At 36.7% G+C, this 17,544-nt stretch overlaps 1 protein-coding gene across 4 annotated transcripts in view; it reads right to left on the bottom strand.

The window, feature by feature from the left end:
• Positions 1–17,544, bottom strand: part of edrf1 (erythroid differentiation regulatory factor 1) — a 67,831-nt gene that overhangs the window by 29,445 nt on the left and 20,842 nt on the right. For 2 of the 4 annotated variants that reach the window (XR_015760931.1, XM_043712609.2), the window contains exons 7-16: positions 17,208–17,309; positions 16,880–17,001; positions 13,135–13,246; positions 11,508–11,655; positions 8,710–8,821; positions 4,482–4,593; positions 2,866–3,132; positions 2,498–2,569; positions 1,381–1,531; positions 558–749 (exon numbers count right to left, since the gene is read on the bottom strand). Coding sequence is in view for 3 of the 4 variants with exons in the window: in XM_043712609.2 (XP_043568544.2) it covers positions 558–749; positions 1,381–1,531; positions 2,498–2,569; positions 2,866–3,132; positions 4,482–4,593; positions 8,710–8,821; positions 11,508–11,655; positions 13,135–13,246; positions 16,880–17,001; positions 17,208–17,309 (1,390 nt within the window). In the remaining variant the exon portion in view is untranslated. The remainder of the gene's footprint in view (positions 1–557; positions 750–1,380; positions 1,532–2,497; positions 2,570–2,865; positions 3,133–4,481; positions 4,594–8,709; positions 8,822–11,507; positions 11,656–13,134; positions 13,247–16,879; positions 17,002–17,207; positions 17,310–17,544) is intronic. The other 2 variants (XM_087998948.1, XM_087998946.1) reach the window with 2 other exon arrangements.

Genomic DNA, 17,544 nt, shown 5'->3' with positions numbered 1-17,544 from the left:
ACAATTTTTCTTGAACAAGGGTATCACATTACCTGTCTCTAATCATCTGGCAGCTCTCTCATAACCAGTGAAGTCAAGAAGTTTTTAAAATTCATTTGTGGAATGTGGACGTTTCTGGCTGGCCAGCATTTATTTTCCATCCCTAGTTGCTCTTGAGATGGCAATAAGCTGGCTTCTTGACCAGCTGCAGTCCACCTGATTATGTCAAGATTACGGCAAACCCTTCTGTTTCTTCACTCCCACTTCCTTTTGCAATGTGGGATGCAAGCCAGCCAAACCAGTCACCTTATGTACTCTGACCATAGTTAGCCTTTCCAGTACATCATTTCTTGCACTTTTTACTCCATCCATTATTTACTGATTTTTCATAATCATATCTACCATTAGGAAATACTTAGTAGATACAAATTTCTCAAGTATTCTATCCTTGCCTTACACCTCCAAAATATAATCTGAATATGATGCATATCTCTTACCAACGAATTTATTGAAGTTGCAATAATTCTAGAGAGTCAGTTTTCAAAACAGAACACATTTAATTTTGTGCAGCCACTTACCCAGAGATTGTAAAGCAAGTTTAATATATCTTAATGCTCTACCATACTTTTGCAAAGAAGTAGCTGCATCCGAGAGAACAAAGTAAGCTCTTGAAGCTTTAAAGGTTAGATTTAATTTCATTTGATACTGCCATGTATGTGGTATCATCCCAGATTGGCTGGGAAGCTCAAGTGTTTTATGAGCTGGACCAACTGTAAAAAGTAAAAGCACGAAAATCAAAATCACAATATTATTAGCCAAAGAACTCTAAAGTTTAAAAAAAAACACAGGCAGGTCACAACGAGTATTAATGTGGATTTCAAACAAATGATTTTGAATGGGTCCTCCATTAACAAAAAAATTAACTTCTTTTTCCCCCAGTCTGAAACCATGTTTTGATTACAAGGAAATGAGGGAACTTATGAAAGAGAGGAGCTAATTTTAATGCAGTTGAACATAATCTACAGTGACACTTCCCACTTAATTAAAATAATTTAAATTAATGAATGTATAAACAATAAAAATGTATTCAAATGAAACAGAAGCATATTGAACAATAATATTTGTATCTAGTGGTAATATATTTGTAAGCAATGTTACTATAATGCTGAATTTCACAGAGTAAACTTTGAAATTATGATAACGTGCAATTACGCACAGAACATAAACACTATTGGGTTGTCATAAATATTAAAATACATTCAAAGCACTAAAATTAGTAGCTTGCAGGGGTAACAATTTTAAAAGCAACAGGAAAAAATGTAAAACATGCAGAAGTTATAATTTAACAAATGAAGTATTATATATGGTGCTCAGGCTGACATTTTCTCAACAACTAATTACCTTTGTCTAAAAACAAAGCAATTTGTTTCTTAAGAGCTTTGTGACCTGTGCATTCAGATTCATCGGCATACTTCAAAGGGATTGGAATGCTGGGATCAGCAGCTGGGAGATCAGTCTCCTTTTTAATACTCCCATCAACAGCCTTCAACCCCTGAAAGAAACCAACTTGATTAAGATGAGCCTAATCATAGTTCTTATACAGTAGAAAAGTGGCAGATTATATGAAGACTTTTGATAATTTAATGTTCATATTTATGTTTAGAGTTACACAGCATAATGTAACACACAGATAAGATGAACATTATATTAGACAACCAATGAATTTTCAACAATTATTATAGCTTGCAGCATTTTTTATGATCTAGAATAGCTAAAAGCCATAAATAAATTATTTAATTACTAACAGAAAGGTGTGTAATCTTTCAGCCCTAGACCAACCTTGGAGACATTTGAAAAGCTGAGTATCAACTAATGACAAGGTTATGTCATCATCCCATGCTGGTAATTTCCACTAGCACAAGACAAGCACTTTCAACTTGGCTCTTTTGCAGGTAAGAGCATCTTGCACACTCACCCCTCAAAATCTTCCTAGTCAGGCAAACTTCTGAATGACTGAGGGCCAGTCAGGATTCAGAAGTTCTGAAAGGTAAATAAAAAAAAAAGGCTTTTCCTTTTCCTCATGCATCTTGTATGGAAGCACAGAGTGTTGAAATGCTGAGGATAAATAACTTAGTCAGAAATCTGCTTTGAGAAAAAAAAACCCGTGGTTCGAAATGATCACCCTACAGAAGTGTCCAACAGAATCTGTCACATGATCAATAACAGCAACTTTCCCTCACTTCACCGTCTTAATTTGTCCATATATATATGGACATTGACCAAAACAGAACACAGAAATAACTTAAATATCTTGAAAAAAGAAACAAAAGTCAGATAATTATCTCAATGATTCTATAGGATTGCCAACTAGTAGAATTACCAAAAGCACGTCACACTTAACAGTTCAACCTCCAGTGCAGTCTCAAATGGAGATGATAGAAGCCTGAATAACACCACCTTAAGGTTGTATATATAATGTACATTACAAACAATAATTCTGAAGTAATGAATTAATTACCTCAAGAACATAATTGAGAACAACTCTGCATCGCTCCTCTGTATCATGACAAACTGGAAATGCACAGCTGGGCTTCAAAACAAAAATTGAGTGTAAAACATTCTATTTAATTAAGTTATTCAAAGCAGTCCCCCCTTAATATGGCCAAACTCAACACCAGAGACGAAAGATCCTCTATTCTCAGTTTAAGCAAATCTATTCAAAGAAAGATCTATTCTAACTGTAGTAAAGTTTTTATTTAATTGAGAATGGAATAAAAATGTAGATTTTATGGAACGGTTTCCCAAATTTATCATTTGTAATGATGTTGTATTATAATATTTATTAGACTTGGTACATACATTCATCTAATAAAAATGGATTCATACCCTTATCTGGTGTATTGACTTGTACTTCTCAGGTACAGACAATTCGCCAACAGATTTAATGATAGCAACAGCTTTGCTGTCATCTGAAGGTTCAGAGCCATTGCTGAAAGAACCATTTTCATCACTGTCCTCAGGAAGGTCCTCATCTTCACTATAACTATCAGAATTCTCATTCAAATTTGACCCATTTTCATCTCGTTTTGGTGGTTCATCTAGTTGGAACAGCTCAGAGATCATGTAGTTGGCTGAAGCAATAATTTGCACAAACTGAAAAATTGTAGTTACATAATTAGTGGAGAACGTGACTGGAAAGAATTTACTTATTCAGCACAGGACCGAAAATCATGGTTATCAAGTATTTATTAATTGCAATCCACCATCCATAGTACTTTGCAAATTACATTTCCTACCATTCCAAAGCTTTTTGACACACTTTTTTAAAATTCTAAGCATTGCAAATACAATGAAAATAGCAAGATGTAAATTCTTAAAAATTGATAATTATTTTAGGCAAAGGAACTAATTAACCACACAATTTTAGATAATTCTAAGGCAGAATCAAAGTTTTAACTGTACTTAATTTTTTAAAACCAGTCAATTTCTTATTTAATATGAATTGCAACCGATTAAGGAGTGCTAGGCTCAATCCTGTTGTAACCTGCAAGAAATTTTGAAAGTCTTTAGAATTTGTAATTCAGGATAAAACCACCACACATTCTATTTAAGTAAATTAGAGTTGTCACAAAGATTTTTTAATCTAAAAGCGGTTACTTGGCTCAAGGAGACTGTCCTTGAATTTTTTTCAAATGGGCAATAAACCAGGCTGAGTTCCGATCAGTCTGGTTTGGTAAAGAGATGAAAAGGATTTTGAGGGGCCTTTTGTTTATACGTGAACAGATAAGACTTCAGGCCAAAATGGTCATGTTTTAGAAATGACCTGTATAATGAAAGCGGAGTGGTCAACTCTTTAGCTGGGCTGAGCAGTTTGTTCAGTCTTGAACAGGGAAGTTCAACAGAGAGCTTGTGAAAACTCGATCTCTTTTCTGCCCTTCAACTTCAACTTGTTAGCATGTGTTCCATTTATACTAGTTTTTTAAAGGGAGTTTGCTTAGTGGGACTTATATATACTGTATATTCAGAACAGCATAATTAAGTCTAGTTGGATAGGTTAAGTTCTGTAGGGGTTCTTTATTCTGTTCTTTGTATTTCATTGTGTAATTTTGTGAATAATTTTTTGTCTGTTTAAAAATCTAGTAGTCAACATAGCTAACATAATCCAGGTAGTTTTCACTGTATACTTACCGAAACAAATTGCAAGGTTATGGTCTGGGGCTGCCTGCTTAAGAATGTTTTGAGTGCTCTGGCTTAGTCCATAACAGAGGTAATTTAACATAGAATTTCTATGCAATTACAAAGCTAAAATATAGCTGAATACGCACAATGAAAAAGGGCATTTTTGGTCTAGTGAATGTAAACAATTGAAAGCTTTGGTGTAAAATATAAAAACACAAAACATTTGAAATGTCAATATACATTTCATAAATTTTAAGAAGTGTGCAATGCACAATTTATACTCCTCTTGAATACAAGTAATTCAAAAATTAAATCCAAAGTACCTGGGGATGCCTTTCTTTATCCAGTAGTTTAATACAATTTAACAAGAGGGTCCTTATAATCCCATAATGTTTCCTGTTCTGAACTTTCTTCATCATCATGTTGCTTGCAACCCTGTAAAGCACAGTACATATCAACACAAGGGCTTGAAGACTGAGAACATAACTGCTGCATGACATATCTATTTTTTACAGTACTGCACACAAATTTGAGCAGATGAGCACATTCACTGTGATGCATCTATCACCATTTTTACCTTCTCTTGCTTTTGCTCCTTTTTCCCTTTGCACCTCCATTTTCATGGGAGGTGATGAATAACAGGACTTGATAGGGGAAGGAGCCAGTAATATTTTCCCTATGGGCCTTGTGCACAGGATATGTGAAGAGGAATATGGAAGAAATATGACCAGCAATCCACTTTGCTCATGCACTACTGAACCACTTGGTTCCTTCGCAATTTATGGTCTTTAATTTCCCATAACCTCTACATCTCTACACATATTCACACCCTACCCCACCATTACTCAAATCACTTGCAATCTTCATCAATACTGTCTTCTATTCCCCACAGAAGGCCTACTTGCTTTTAAATACAAATATCTTGATCATCCAAATAAAGTGAAACATTAATAATCATCCAATTTGATTCAGATGGAATTTCAAAAATCTGTCTCTGTAACAAGCAAAATAGTGTAGTTATATTCAAGATTCCCATACTGAGGTGGGATTCAGAATTTGTGCAGTGAGCAATGAACAGGACTTAAATGGCTGATAGTGACTGTTCAGAATGTGTAGATATAAAGTTGTTAATGCACTGATTAAGATATTTAGTTTATATCAACAATATTGAGAACAAGGGAATAAAACTACTTGAAAGATGAAAAGCACATTTTCTCATATTCTTCACAGGAGTCAATGACGGATGCAGTTTGAATGAGTGCACAGACAAGAACCATCTACATTCATAAGTTCTATCACTGAAGTTGGAGTGATTTTGATTCAGGAAAGCAATATAGGTTCCCATCTGTTTCGCTGATTAGTGTAAGTTTACCAATCAGGGTTGGAAACCCTATTTCTGAATAGATTGGACAATAAGACAGACATCTTTGGAGAAATTATCTGTACGATCCTCTGAGCCAGCAACTTTCCCAACTGAAGGTAACAAATCCATGCAACCAGCAGCAACGTAGATCACTGCTGAAACCATGCATCTTCTTTTTGATATTAGACTGCCACAAAAATTCAAAGATCTGGAAGACACTTCGACAAGCTACTGAGAAAAGGTAATTAGAGGCTGGAGCAGGTGGCAGGCAGTGTGACAGACAAGTGGATGCTGTGACAGGCAGATAAAGTAAGATGGAAGTTGGGTGCAAGTCATATGGTTAGGGTACAAGGTTGGGAAAGGAGTCAGATCATTAAGCACGTGCAGTGCGAAGCTGTAGAAGGGGGAAAAGATGATAAAAGACAGGAGAAGCAGAAGCAGAAGCAGACTGGAAGGAAGATATTGAGGGGGATACTTGCAATACATCACCTGTGGCAGGTGAAGTTTTTTGTAGTTGGACTAATCTCATTTCTTAACTATAATCAGTATCCAACATTACCCACACATGGGCGCTTCTTCCCAAATAATGGGTATTTGAAAATAAGTTTCTGGAAAACTAAAATCCCTTCTCCAACTAGCTCACAGCACAACTCCACCCCACCTCCACTCGCTCCCCTCTTAAATTAAATTAAATTTAACTTAAATTAAAACCAACAGATAGACCCTGGAAAATTTGGACCATTTTTCATATTTTTGGAACCATCCCTCAAAAAAGGTGAGGTAGACAATGAAATTAATCACTGCGTCCAGTATGCTACGTGAACCTTCACCTAACCGAGAAAGACTAAGTATTTGAGTCAAGATATCGAACCCACAACTAAGGCAATGATTTACTAGGGAGCAGAGATCCTTGCTTCCATGTGCTTTGGCAACTTATAGATACCGTATAGCAGGCACCTGAGAAATACCCTAAATCCAATGGCAAAAAAGTGGCACCTTCTCCCAAGACAACTTGTCCAGCAGTGAGGAGTTAAATCATTCAACTTCTCTCTGCTCCCCAAAATGTCGTTCATACGCCTGACAACTGCACTCCCAAACAACTGGACTACACATATTCGGAGATTCCCAGAGTGACAGCAGGGACATCCTCAAAGTATTCCTGAAGCATCCTTACTGCCTTGTGGAGTCCATAGCTTTTGAAGTCTACGGCTTGTGGCCAACCAAAATGGAGAAGGCTCATCCAGGAAAGCACTAACACAGAAACTTTGTCAGGAACAAGCAAAGACAAAGTCAGGTATCAAAGAGAGTGCACAAACCTCAAAAACATCCATCAACCCAACCTTTCAAGTACTGCCTGACCACATGTGGCAGGGTCAGAAAAATACATGCATTGAACTTAAGAGTTATTTCAGAACTCACTAAACAGGATCATCCTCAATCCAGAGGAACTGCTGACAAAAGAAAAATATTTTAAATATTAAATATTCCACTCAACGCAATCACTTTTTCCTTTTCAACAAGGAAGTGGTTCCATCACAGGAGAACTCCACGTAAGTTAAGTGAAGCTTTAAAGTTCATAAACAGAAACTACCAAATGAAGCAAAATATACAACAGGGAATTATATTTCATAGTATGTGGAGATATTTCTATTTCAAAGATGAACATCTTAATACCATTCAATCTGCACTTTCTGTCATTTGCACAGTATGAGAAGAAAAACTTTCAAGATAAGAACTAATATTAAATTTAAAGCATAGGTATCCAACAATATTGCTTCCATTTTCAGCATTATGGATGCCATATACATCAACTTGCTCAGGTTTTAATAACTTGTCGATAGCATCAAGTTATATGACCAGGCAATAAGACTGAGATATAAAGTTTTGATTGTTTGGGCAAAACAAAGTCTGATGGATCAAGGTTAAGAATTTTTAAAAAAATTTCAATAACATTTCATAAGTTGAACAGCTATAACCTATAGTACAGCAGAATTTGCATTGGTAGGTTCAATTGCACACTTTCAATCTTCAAAGAGTATTGATGCACCATACAAGTTTCAGGCAATTATTATACAATGGATGAATTTGAAACAGACTCCAACTAAGGAAAGGTTTTACTGGATTGCCTGAAATTTTAGGGACAAAACCTATACATTCCAAAAAGCCTCAAGGGTGAATGCCTTCTTCAGCATTCATGAAGCAATAGACAGGGCTAAAATTAGCAGGGGAAAAAAAATGAAAGAAACCAAACACCCGTCACACCAGCAAGGAACAAGTAGTAGAAAGGTTGAACACAAATGCAAATATATTTAACGTCTGCCAGTTCACCACAGGCACAGTACCCAAAATCTGGCTGTCTGAAAACCAGGATTGACCAAAACAGGACACATTTGTAATTGAGAAATTTAGCATTTGAGACAATGCACATTGGTTTTAGTCCAACTTAAAACTTCTTGCCCAGATTGGAAAATGAACAATCATGTTAAAAGACTGCTGACTGCCATGCTGTTGTACATTCTGCTCTCTTGACCATATTTACAACCATGTTCACAAAAGAAAATAATAAATCAATTCTAGTAATTGTACTTTTTAAATGGCACGCGTGTACAACCACCCTGGATCAGACCTAACACAATGAGCATATTGCTGTACTCCCAAAATTTGCTTGATAAGCAACACCTAATGTAAAAAGCCAGACACTGTTAAACCACTAACTGAAGATCAAAACTGCCTGACAAACTGTACTTAAATCGTCCAGGTTGAGCTCTGTCAATGAACCCATTGCAAGACACCAAAATGGGTTACGGTGACTAGCACATCATGGTGAATGGCCAAAATCCAGGAAATTTCAAATTCTGTCATAGTCTCTCTTGCAAGGGTGCCATAATCTTGACATTGTGTATATATATATATCCAGAAATACAAATAAGGCAGTAGAATTAAGTTTACAAGCACTGGTAGAGAAACCATCCCCTTGCCTTATCCCCTTCTTTGTGTAGGATTTATGGTCCACCTCTCGCTTAGTTACCAGTTCATATAATCATAAATGGAAGATTATTTGGATATCTCAACAAGAAAGTTACCATCCCTCCATTTCCTCCCATTGGTTGCCTTGTAATATTTCCTAATGATATACAGAGAGAAAATAAAATAGAGAAAACTACTATCAATATACTAAGAAAACTTACTTGTACAGTAAGACAGCAACAGGCATGGTGAAAGGGTTTTGGTACTTGTCTTCAGTTGTTTCTTCACAAAGTGTCGTCAGATCATAAAGTTTTACAATGTCACTTCCGCTTGCTGGAAGAAACAAAGGTAAAAGCCATTTGTGGAAACAAATTTTAAATAGCTACATGTTCCAAAACATGGTTTTCTTTTTAAGCCACAAAAGACAACTACTTATGCAATAACTCAATAGTTTTGCAAGCATACTTCACAAGTATGACTGATACTGACTCATGATTAGCAGACAAAAATTCTCAAGCTTGAAGATCTGATCTTAAATCACAATAAATCAAAGGTTATTTTTTAACGAATAGAAGAAATAAACATTAGTTAATGTTAAATGATAAACCATCTGTACCTGGTTCCAAAAATTAAGATATAGCAAAACTAAGGCTTCTCATCCACCAGCTTGAACAAAATGTAGCACAATCATAGTGGATAGACATTATGCCTGCAACTTAGCAGCAAGAAACAAATGTATATATCAGAGAAAAGTACAAGAATAGTTACAGGGATGCAAATTTAACAAATGAATGATGCACCCAGAAATGAAAACTTGGAGAAAATGAAAGTTTGAAAGCCAACATGAAGAGGTGTCCCAAAGACTTCTATGGGCATAGAAACACATAGGGTGGTAAAAAAAGTAGAGCTGAATAGGGATTAAAGAGGGAATTTACACCTGGTGGTGGGGCATGGCTGAAATGATAAATGAATACTTTGTATCTGCCTTTACCAAAGAGGCAGATGCTACCCAGACCAAGGTGAAAGAGGAAGAAACTCAGTCACTAGAAAAGCTCAACACTGATAGGGCAAAAGAGTTGGATAGACTGCTCGTACCTAAAGTTGACAAGGAACTGGGACTAGATGAGATGCACCTAAGGATTTAGAAGAAAGTGACAGTGGAAGTTGCAGGGCACTGACCACCATCTTTCAGTCTTTCCTAGACTCAAGAGGTCGTGCCAGAAAACTGGAAAATTGCAAACCTTACAACTGTTCAAGAAATGCTTTAAGAATAAACCCAGAAATTACAGACAAAATGATTTATTTCAGTTATGGGGATGTTTGAGAAACAATTATTCTGGATATAATTAATAATAACTGAAGAAGGGCTTATGCCCGAAACGTCGATTCTCCTGTTCCCTGGATGCTGCCTGACCTGCTGCGCTTTTCCAGCAATACATTTCCAGCTCTGATCTCCAGCATCTGCAGACATCACTTTCTCCTCATATAATTAATAATGTCATGGGAAATGTTGGGTTGATTAGAAGAGTCAGCATAGATTTCTAAAGAGGAAATCACATTTAACTAACTGGCAGGAGTTTTTTTTGGTGGAGTAACAAAGATTTGATGACAATAACATTGTTGATGTTGTGAACATGAACTTTCAGTAAGGCATTTGATACAGTGCCACACAGATTTGAGAAAAACTAACAATCATGGAATAAAAGGGTCAATAGCAACATGGATACAAAATTGGTTAAGTGATAGGAAGACAGGAATGGTCAATGAATATTTCTCAGTCTGGAGGAAAGTTTGTAGCAGAGCTCCCCAGGGTTTGCTTTTATGACTGTTGCTTTTCCTGATATATATTAATCATTGGATCTCTGAGTGGAAGGGGCAATTTCAAAGTTCGCAGATTACATAAAACTTGGATAAATTGAGAGGAAGACAGTGTTGAACTCCAGAAAATACATACAAATTGAAGTTTCAATGCAGAGAAGTGTGAGGTGATACATTTTGATAGAAAGAATATTGAAATTGAGGGATAAGTTAAATAGAGGGTACAATTCTAAGGAGAGGACAGGAGCCCTTGGAGATCTTGGAAGCAGCAGTTCAGGTAAATAGAGAAGTAAAACATAGCATTCTTGACTTAATAAGTGCAAAGAGTACAACAATGTAGGTGATGTTAGACATGTATAAGACACTTGTTAGACCTCATCCGGAGTACTGCACACATTTCTGGGCAATTAAAGCAAAGATGGGCAATTTCACACATTAAAGATGTGGAAGTATTGAAAAGATGTAGAAACAGTTTTCAACAATGGTTCCAGGGATGACAAACTTCAGTTATATGGATAAATTGAAGTAGTTAGTATGGTTGTCCTTTGAGAGAAGGTGAATAAGTAGAGGTTTATATAACGAGTGGTCTGGATAGAGTGAGATAGGGAGGAACTGTTCCCACTTATCGGAACAAGATGTAGATTTAAAGTGATCCGCAAAAGAAGCCAAGGATGAAATGAGGAAAAACATTTTCATCCAGTTAGGATATGAAATGCACTACTTGGAAATATACTGGAGGCACACTCAACTGAAGCATTCAAAAGGGCATTGGATGATTAATTGGATAAGAACACTGTACAAGGGTACAGGCAAAGACAGGAAACTGGCACTAAAAATGATACTTGTTTGAAGAACTATTGCAGGTAAGATGGGCTAAATGACCTCTTTCTGCATCATAACATTTTTATAATTCTGTAAAATAGAATTCATAGTAGTTCGTGCTGACTTAGCTTCTTACTTGTTCTATGTTTAAAGCAGATTAATGCTCTGCAGGTAATCTGACTACTTGACTCTCTACAACAGAGAAATACCTTTTGTCCCTAATGTGGCTACGCTTAATTACCAATTACATGTCAAGAAATAGTCAGTGCAACATCGGCAAATGTATACATTGCATAAAATAAATCAGCATTTGCCTTGGAATACACCTACCTGCAAAACACTGTTTTAAATCTGAATTCCAATTAATATTTTTGCTCACCTTTAAAGAGCCAATACGTATGTCCTTCTTTAGTACAATTTGCCTTTAGAAATGAAAGAATATTCTGAGCAATATCTTTTACCACTTTAGTGGAGAAACTGGACTTGTCTAAATTAGGGATATCTTCTGTCTTTATCATTTCATATCTCTGTAAAAGCATACAAAAATTACAAAATTAAAAATGGGAAAAGAAAACTGAACATTTACTGATGATCAAAAAGCCATTTAAATTGACCACTGTCAAGTTTTATCCAAAGATTCCAACCATTTGTACTGTTTCAGAGGCTTTGCTCTCGTGCCCGAGTGAAATCAACATGACAACACTCACTCTCGAGCATCCACATATTGCCTCTTATCTCATTTTTGTCCCAAAGCACTACTTAGAGATTTGCATATTCAGTTAATGTTATAAATTATTAAACGCTGTTGCACACTAAGGTGGGCAAGAACTCTCAGAAGAACAGCAATTCCAATTCGGTATGTGTCACTAAAAACAACATTTAGTAGAGATAAGTTCTGAAGTATTTACAGTGAATAAAAGGAAAAATGCCAGTGTTAATGAAAAAGAGTGACGTGCAATGGGAATGAGACCGAGCACAATTTGGAGAGTAAACAGTCAGCTTCAATTGTGATGAAAAGTGCAGTGAGAGTTCAAGGGGTAGAGGGACAAAATTTGGGAGATGTGGAATGGAATGGAGGGTGGTGGTGGTTGGGGGGATGGGGGGGGGGGGGTTGTTGAGGCCAATTTTGGAAGTGAGATTAAGTCTACTGATTACTTTGGAAATGCATAAACTGCAGAAAGATCATGTTGATGGAACATACATTTGGAATTGCATCACTGTATTAATTTGGCTTAATTTCAATACATTAACACACCTAGGCAATTTAATAGGAGGACTAATAGCTTTAAAACTGTTTGGATAGGATGCAGTTGTCTCTCTGAACTGAGTTTCTAGAGCGTATGTTGTCTATATGTGCTGTGGTAAGAGGATGGGGTTGGAGGAGAAGAGGATTGGTAGCCTTTTTGGAAGGTATGCAAACTATTTTATTATAAACACAAATATCCTCAGATCTTTTTGATTTCTCAACAGACTACCAATTGTGAAACTGAAGAGGAGTTATTTTAAGTTAATGACCGCATAATCTTTTATACTACATTTCCGAATTTTGCAAAGGAGCATGTACCTGAACATCCCCAACACCAGGGAAAGAAAACCCACTAAATCTGGAACGAGACAGGCAACAGTATTTCCAAGATGCACTTCGAATTTGAAATTTGCCAGTGATTCCTGACTAGAATGAGCCTGTTAGCAAAAACTCTTACAAAACAGGGTTCAAAATCCTTATCTGTTCTGAAGCAATTATTTTAAACAACATAACTACTGTTAGTGGTAGAAGCAAGTCTTGAAATCTGGGGAAAAAAATTATACGCAGATACTAAAGCACTACCATAAACAAAGGATACTGGAATTTTTCCGATCCTCAAGTGCCCATGTGCATTTGGTAGAAAAATGCATTTCTGTTTTTCACACTTGAGCACATTAAATAAAAATTAAAATATCAGGCTTGAACTACTAAAAAAAAAGTTTTATTTAAAATCTAAAACAATAAAACCATTTATTTTTACCTGTACAATCCCATTAACGTGAAAGCACATGACAAGTTCTGGAACATTGCACATTAAATTGTCGAGCCAATAGTCAATCCCTGTCAGAATGTTAATTGGTTTGTTGCTATCTCTAAGAATAAAACAAAATGTCACAAATCAAAGCTTGCAACATAAGCTGATGAATTTTTGCTCATACGAGTCAATGATAATTGATAAAACCAAAAAAAATTTAAAAATTGAGGAATAACATTTCTAGGATTAACACTATTGCACAAATTCTTGTATAGGATCATGGATAAACCATAACATTTGCCAGTTTAATTTTTTTTCAACCAGTTAAGGGATGTTATTGCACATTTCTGGAGTAGGTGGAACTTGAACCCCAGCCAACTGGTCCAGAAAGGGATACTACCATTGCACAACAAGAGCCCTTGGACAACTGATTTGATATAGCTAGACAAACTGGTGCATAGAGTTGTCATCTTGTAGATATTTTCTAATCAAACTATTCAGAGATATTATGACACATCTCTGGCAAAGGTGGAACTTGAAGCTGGTCTTTCTGGCTCAGAGATAGGGACACTACCGCTACAGCTCAAGAATCCTCCTCCATTTATCAGTTTGTATTATCCTGTGTGATTCCTGCCAGGTGCACTTGGATTTTTAATTCCATCCCTTCCTAGTTGTTAACTTTGGCTAAACCCAATGGAGCAAAGCCCGATGTACTATTTAACTTTAAACTAAACTTTAAAGTCACAAAGCCCAAATGCTTGCAATATGTACGGAATGAACTGCCAAAGGAAGTGGTGGAGGCTGGTACGATTACAACAATTAAAAAGCATCTGGATGGGTATATGAATAGGAAGAGTTTAGGCGGATATGGACCAAATGGTGGCAAATGGGACTAGGCTTATACAAGATATCTGTTCGGCATGGATGAGTTGAACTGAAGGGTCTGTTTCCATACTGTATATTTCTATGACTCGATAACAGTAATCCTCATTTTCAAAAAATGATCACATGAAAAGCATACACACTGTTACTTTGAGTCATAGAGGTATAGCATGGACCAACCCATCCATGCCAACCAGATATCCCAACCCAATCTAGTCCCACCTGCCAACACCCAGCCCATAACCCTCCTAACCCCTCCTATTCATATACCCATCCAAATGTTGCAACTGTACCAGCCTCCAACACTTCCTCTGGCAGCTCATTCCATACACGTACCGCCCTCTGCGTGAAAAAGTTGCCCCTTAGGTCTCTTTTATATCTTTCCCCTCTCACCCTAAACCTATGCCCTCTAGTTCTGGACTCTTCCACCCAGGGAAAAGATTTTGTCTATTTACCCTATCCATGCCCCTCATAATTTTGTAAACCTCTATAAGGTCACCCCTCAGCCTCAGACACTCCAGGGAAAACAGCCCCAGCCTGTTCAGCATCTCCCTTTAGCTCAAATCCTCCAACCCTGGCAACATCCTTGTAAATCTTCTCTGAACCCTTTCAAATTTCACCAACACAAAATATCCACAAATTCTGATAATCCAATTTGTGCACTTCATTTTTTTTTTAATATATGAGCTTACTGTGCTTTATTTTCTTACTTATCAATGTCAGACAGCAGAATCTTCAGACTATTATCCCCTTACATTTCAGAGTTATTTTCTGAAATATCTGTGTTTGCTAGGTCTTCACGAACATTAAACCATTCAGTAAGTAGTTCAACAGCTGTATTTGTTCAGGACTGTTTTGGATACATTTTAATTCTGCCAACAACTTCCCAGTATAACACCATCCACAACATCCACAGCAGCAGCAACCCCCATCCAACCCCTTCTAACCTAGTCACAGTCTTTGTAGCTTTGAAACATTTGCACTCCTGTAAACATCGCATAAATGCTAACTTTTTTTATAACACTAGCAACACCTAACTCCACCTCGGTCACTACTATTGACTTCAAACCTGTTGAAACACTATCAACCTGACACCAAGTCGCAATGACCCTTAATTTGTCAACAAATTCAAGTCTTTTTTTTTCACTCCCTTTAGTAACTAAACAGCGAATCATAAAGCTTATTGAATGCCCCTCAGGCTAAAATAGATGCATCATTTAGACATTTTGTTCAACCAAGTTAAAGTTTTGCATCTTGCAGTCTAAAAACAGACATACATATCCATTGTCTATACTTAGACCCTCACTCTTTTTGAAAGAGTTAGCATGTCATTCATCAAGTTTGTAAATGCTTTCAACACGAGCCTCACTATGTTATTATATCAAGAACTTACAGCAAGTCTACTATGTAATATTTAAAGCTCAAAATAGCCACCATTTCTTGCTTGGTTAACTCCACTGTTCGAGTGAATTTCAAAATTCTTGAATGTACTAGTACCTCACAGAATTCAAGCAGCAATAGGAGTCAGGGAAACAATGATTAGCAAACATCACTTCTGATCTTACAATGGAGGGAAAGTTATTGATGAAGCAGCTGAAGATACTTGAACCTAGGACACCATCCTGAGGAATTTTTGCAGAGATGTCCTTGAGCTGAAATGACTGACCCCCAACAAATACAAACCACCTTCCTTTGTGATAGGCATGGCTCTAACCTGTGGGTGAGTTTCCCCCATTTCCCATAGACTACAATTTTGCTAGAGTTTCTCAATGCAACACTCAGTCAGACATGGCCTTGATGTCAAGGGCAGTCACTCCATACTCACCTGTAGAGTCCAGCTCTTTTGCTCTTTTCGGACTAAGGGTGTAAAAGGGTCAAGAGTTCAGTTATAACCTAAACCCAGGATCAATGAGTAAGTTACTGTTATGTAAGTGCGACTTGATGGCACTATTGATGACACCTTCCAGAAATTTGCAGCTGCTGGAGAGTACAGTGATTGGGTGATAATTGTCCAGGTTGGAATTCTGTGTACAGGGCAGGATAGTGCAACTTTCCACACAGTCAATGCCAGGGTTGCAGCTATACCGGAACAGTTTGGCTAAGGGCGTAGCAAGTTCTGGAGCACAAGTCTTCAGTACTATTGCCATAATGTTGTTAGGGCCATTGCATTATCCATTGTCTCCAGCCATTGCACATGTCACATGGAGTGAATCTAACTGGCTGAAGAGTGTCATCCATGATACTGTGGGCCTCCGCAGGAGGCTGAGGTGGATCATCCACCTGGTACTTCTGATTGAAGATTGTAACCTTCTGGTTTCCAATATAGATAAGCTCTTTTCTAGAAAGATTTTTGATGGATCTTGTACGCTTTAGATTTAGGAAATGCATTAGTCTGAACCTAATTGCTTCAAATTTCCAACTAATTTGAGAACTGTTATAATTCCTTAAAAACCTTTGAAAAGTAACTACAAATTTGTGAATTGAATGACTGTCAATCATGCACACAAATGAAATTACAATTTATTTTTGCATGAAAGTAACTCAACTCCTCTCACCTACCTCTAAAACAAATGGTACTGAATTGCACTTGGGACAAAACATTTGACTACGATAGACACCCAAGATATTTATTTATATGACTTGGCAGGTATCAAAAAAGAAAGCAAGGAAGAAAATGTTTGAAATTTTGCTAAGTAGTACAAAAAAGTTCCAAACTTGTTGAGTTGTTTTTAGTTATGATCCCATTTGAATTATTACTATTAGTATCAGCTTTACCCGTTTGGCATTGAGGAAGAAAGAGTTACTTGAATGAATAACAACCTCAGTCAGTCAACAAAATAACACCTTTCATATTGCATAAAGAACGTACCTGAGTCTTAAGCTTACAGCTGGATATTTTCCACCTCCGAAAATAGGCATATTTGAACCGACAAGCATATGAATATCTTCAAATGTCCAAAGAATATTCCTGACAAAATCATTTTTAAGTCCCTTTAGAAAGGGAGACAAGTTGTCAAAAAGATACTTATTTTTAAAATAGAAGAGTGAAGAAAGAACACTTGAATATAATCAGGTATCAAGGAAAGTGTAACAAACTTAACAATACCAATTTTATTTATCAAAATTCCAATTGGGACCTATTATAAAAGCTCCCTTTGTTTAGGGAAATACTTGGAAATTGGTCATCTTCACCATACCTGACTGTTTTCCCCTTCATTCAAAAAAGTAGTCAGGTTTTGTTCTTTCGGGGTAGAGGCCACCTGCTCTAATACATATGTGGCTTCCAGAGGAACATTCCCCTGCAAAAGGTGCAAGCATGTATATTTTTACCCAATACACACACTATTTTAGCATTTGCATAGTGTTAAAACATTAATACAGTAGAGCCTACTTAAGATCTGGTCCCATTGATTAACTCTCCTTCACTCCTTTTACAAAATCATTTCTGATCAATGCAATGCAACTTAATTATAATATAATTTCTGGCTCACCAAGTCCTGTTTCTGATCAAAATTAAGGTAGTAATTTCATTCT

The sequence above is a fragment of the Chiloscyllium plagiosum genome, unplaced genomic scaffold (genome assembly GCF_037043375.1).
Source record: "Chiloscyllium plagiosum isolate Xiang-an unplaced genomic scaffold, Cpla_swu_hap1 HiC_scaffold_22, whole genome shotgun sequence".
In the NCBI taxonomy this organism is placed as follows: Eukaryota; Metazoa; Chordata; class Chondrichthyes; order Orectolobiformes; family Hemiscylliidae; genus Chiloscyllium; species Chiloscyllium plagiosum.
The sequence above is the reverse complement of the archived record's forward strand: the minus strand, read 5'-3'. Positions and strand labels throughout refer to the sequence as shown.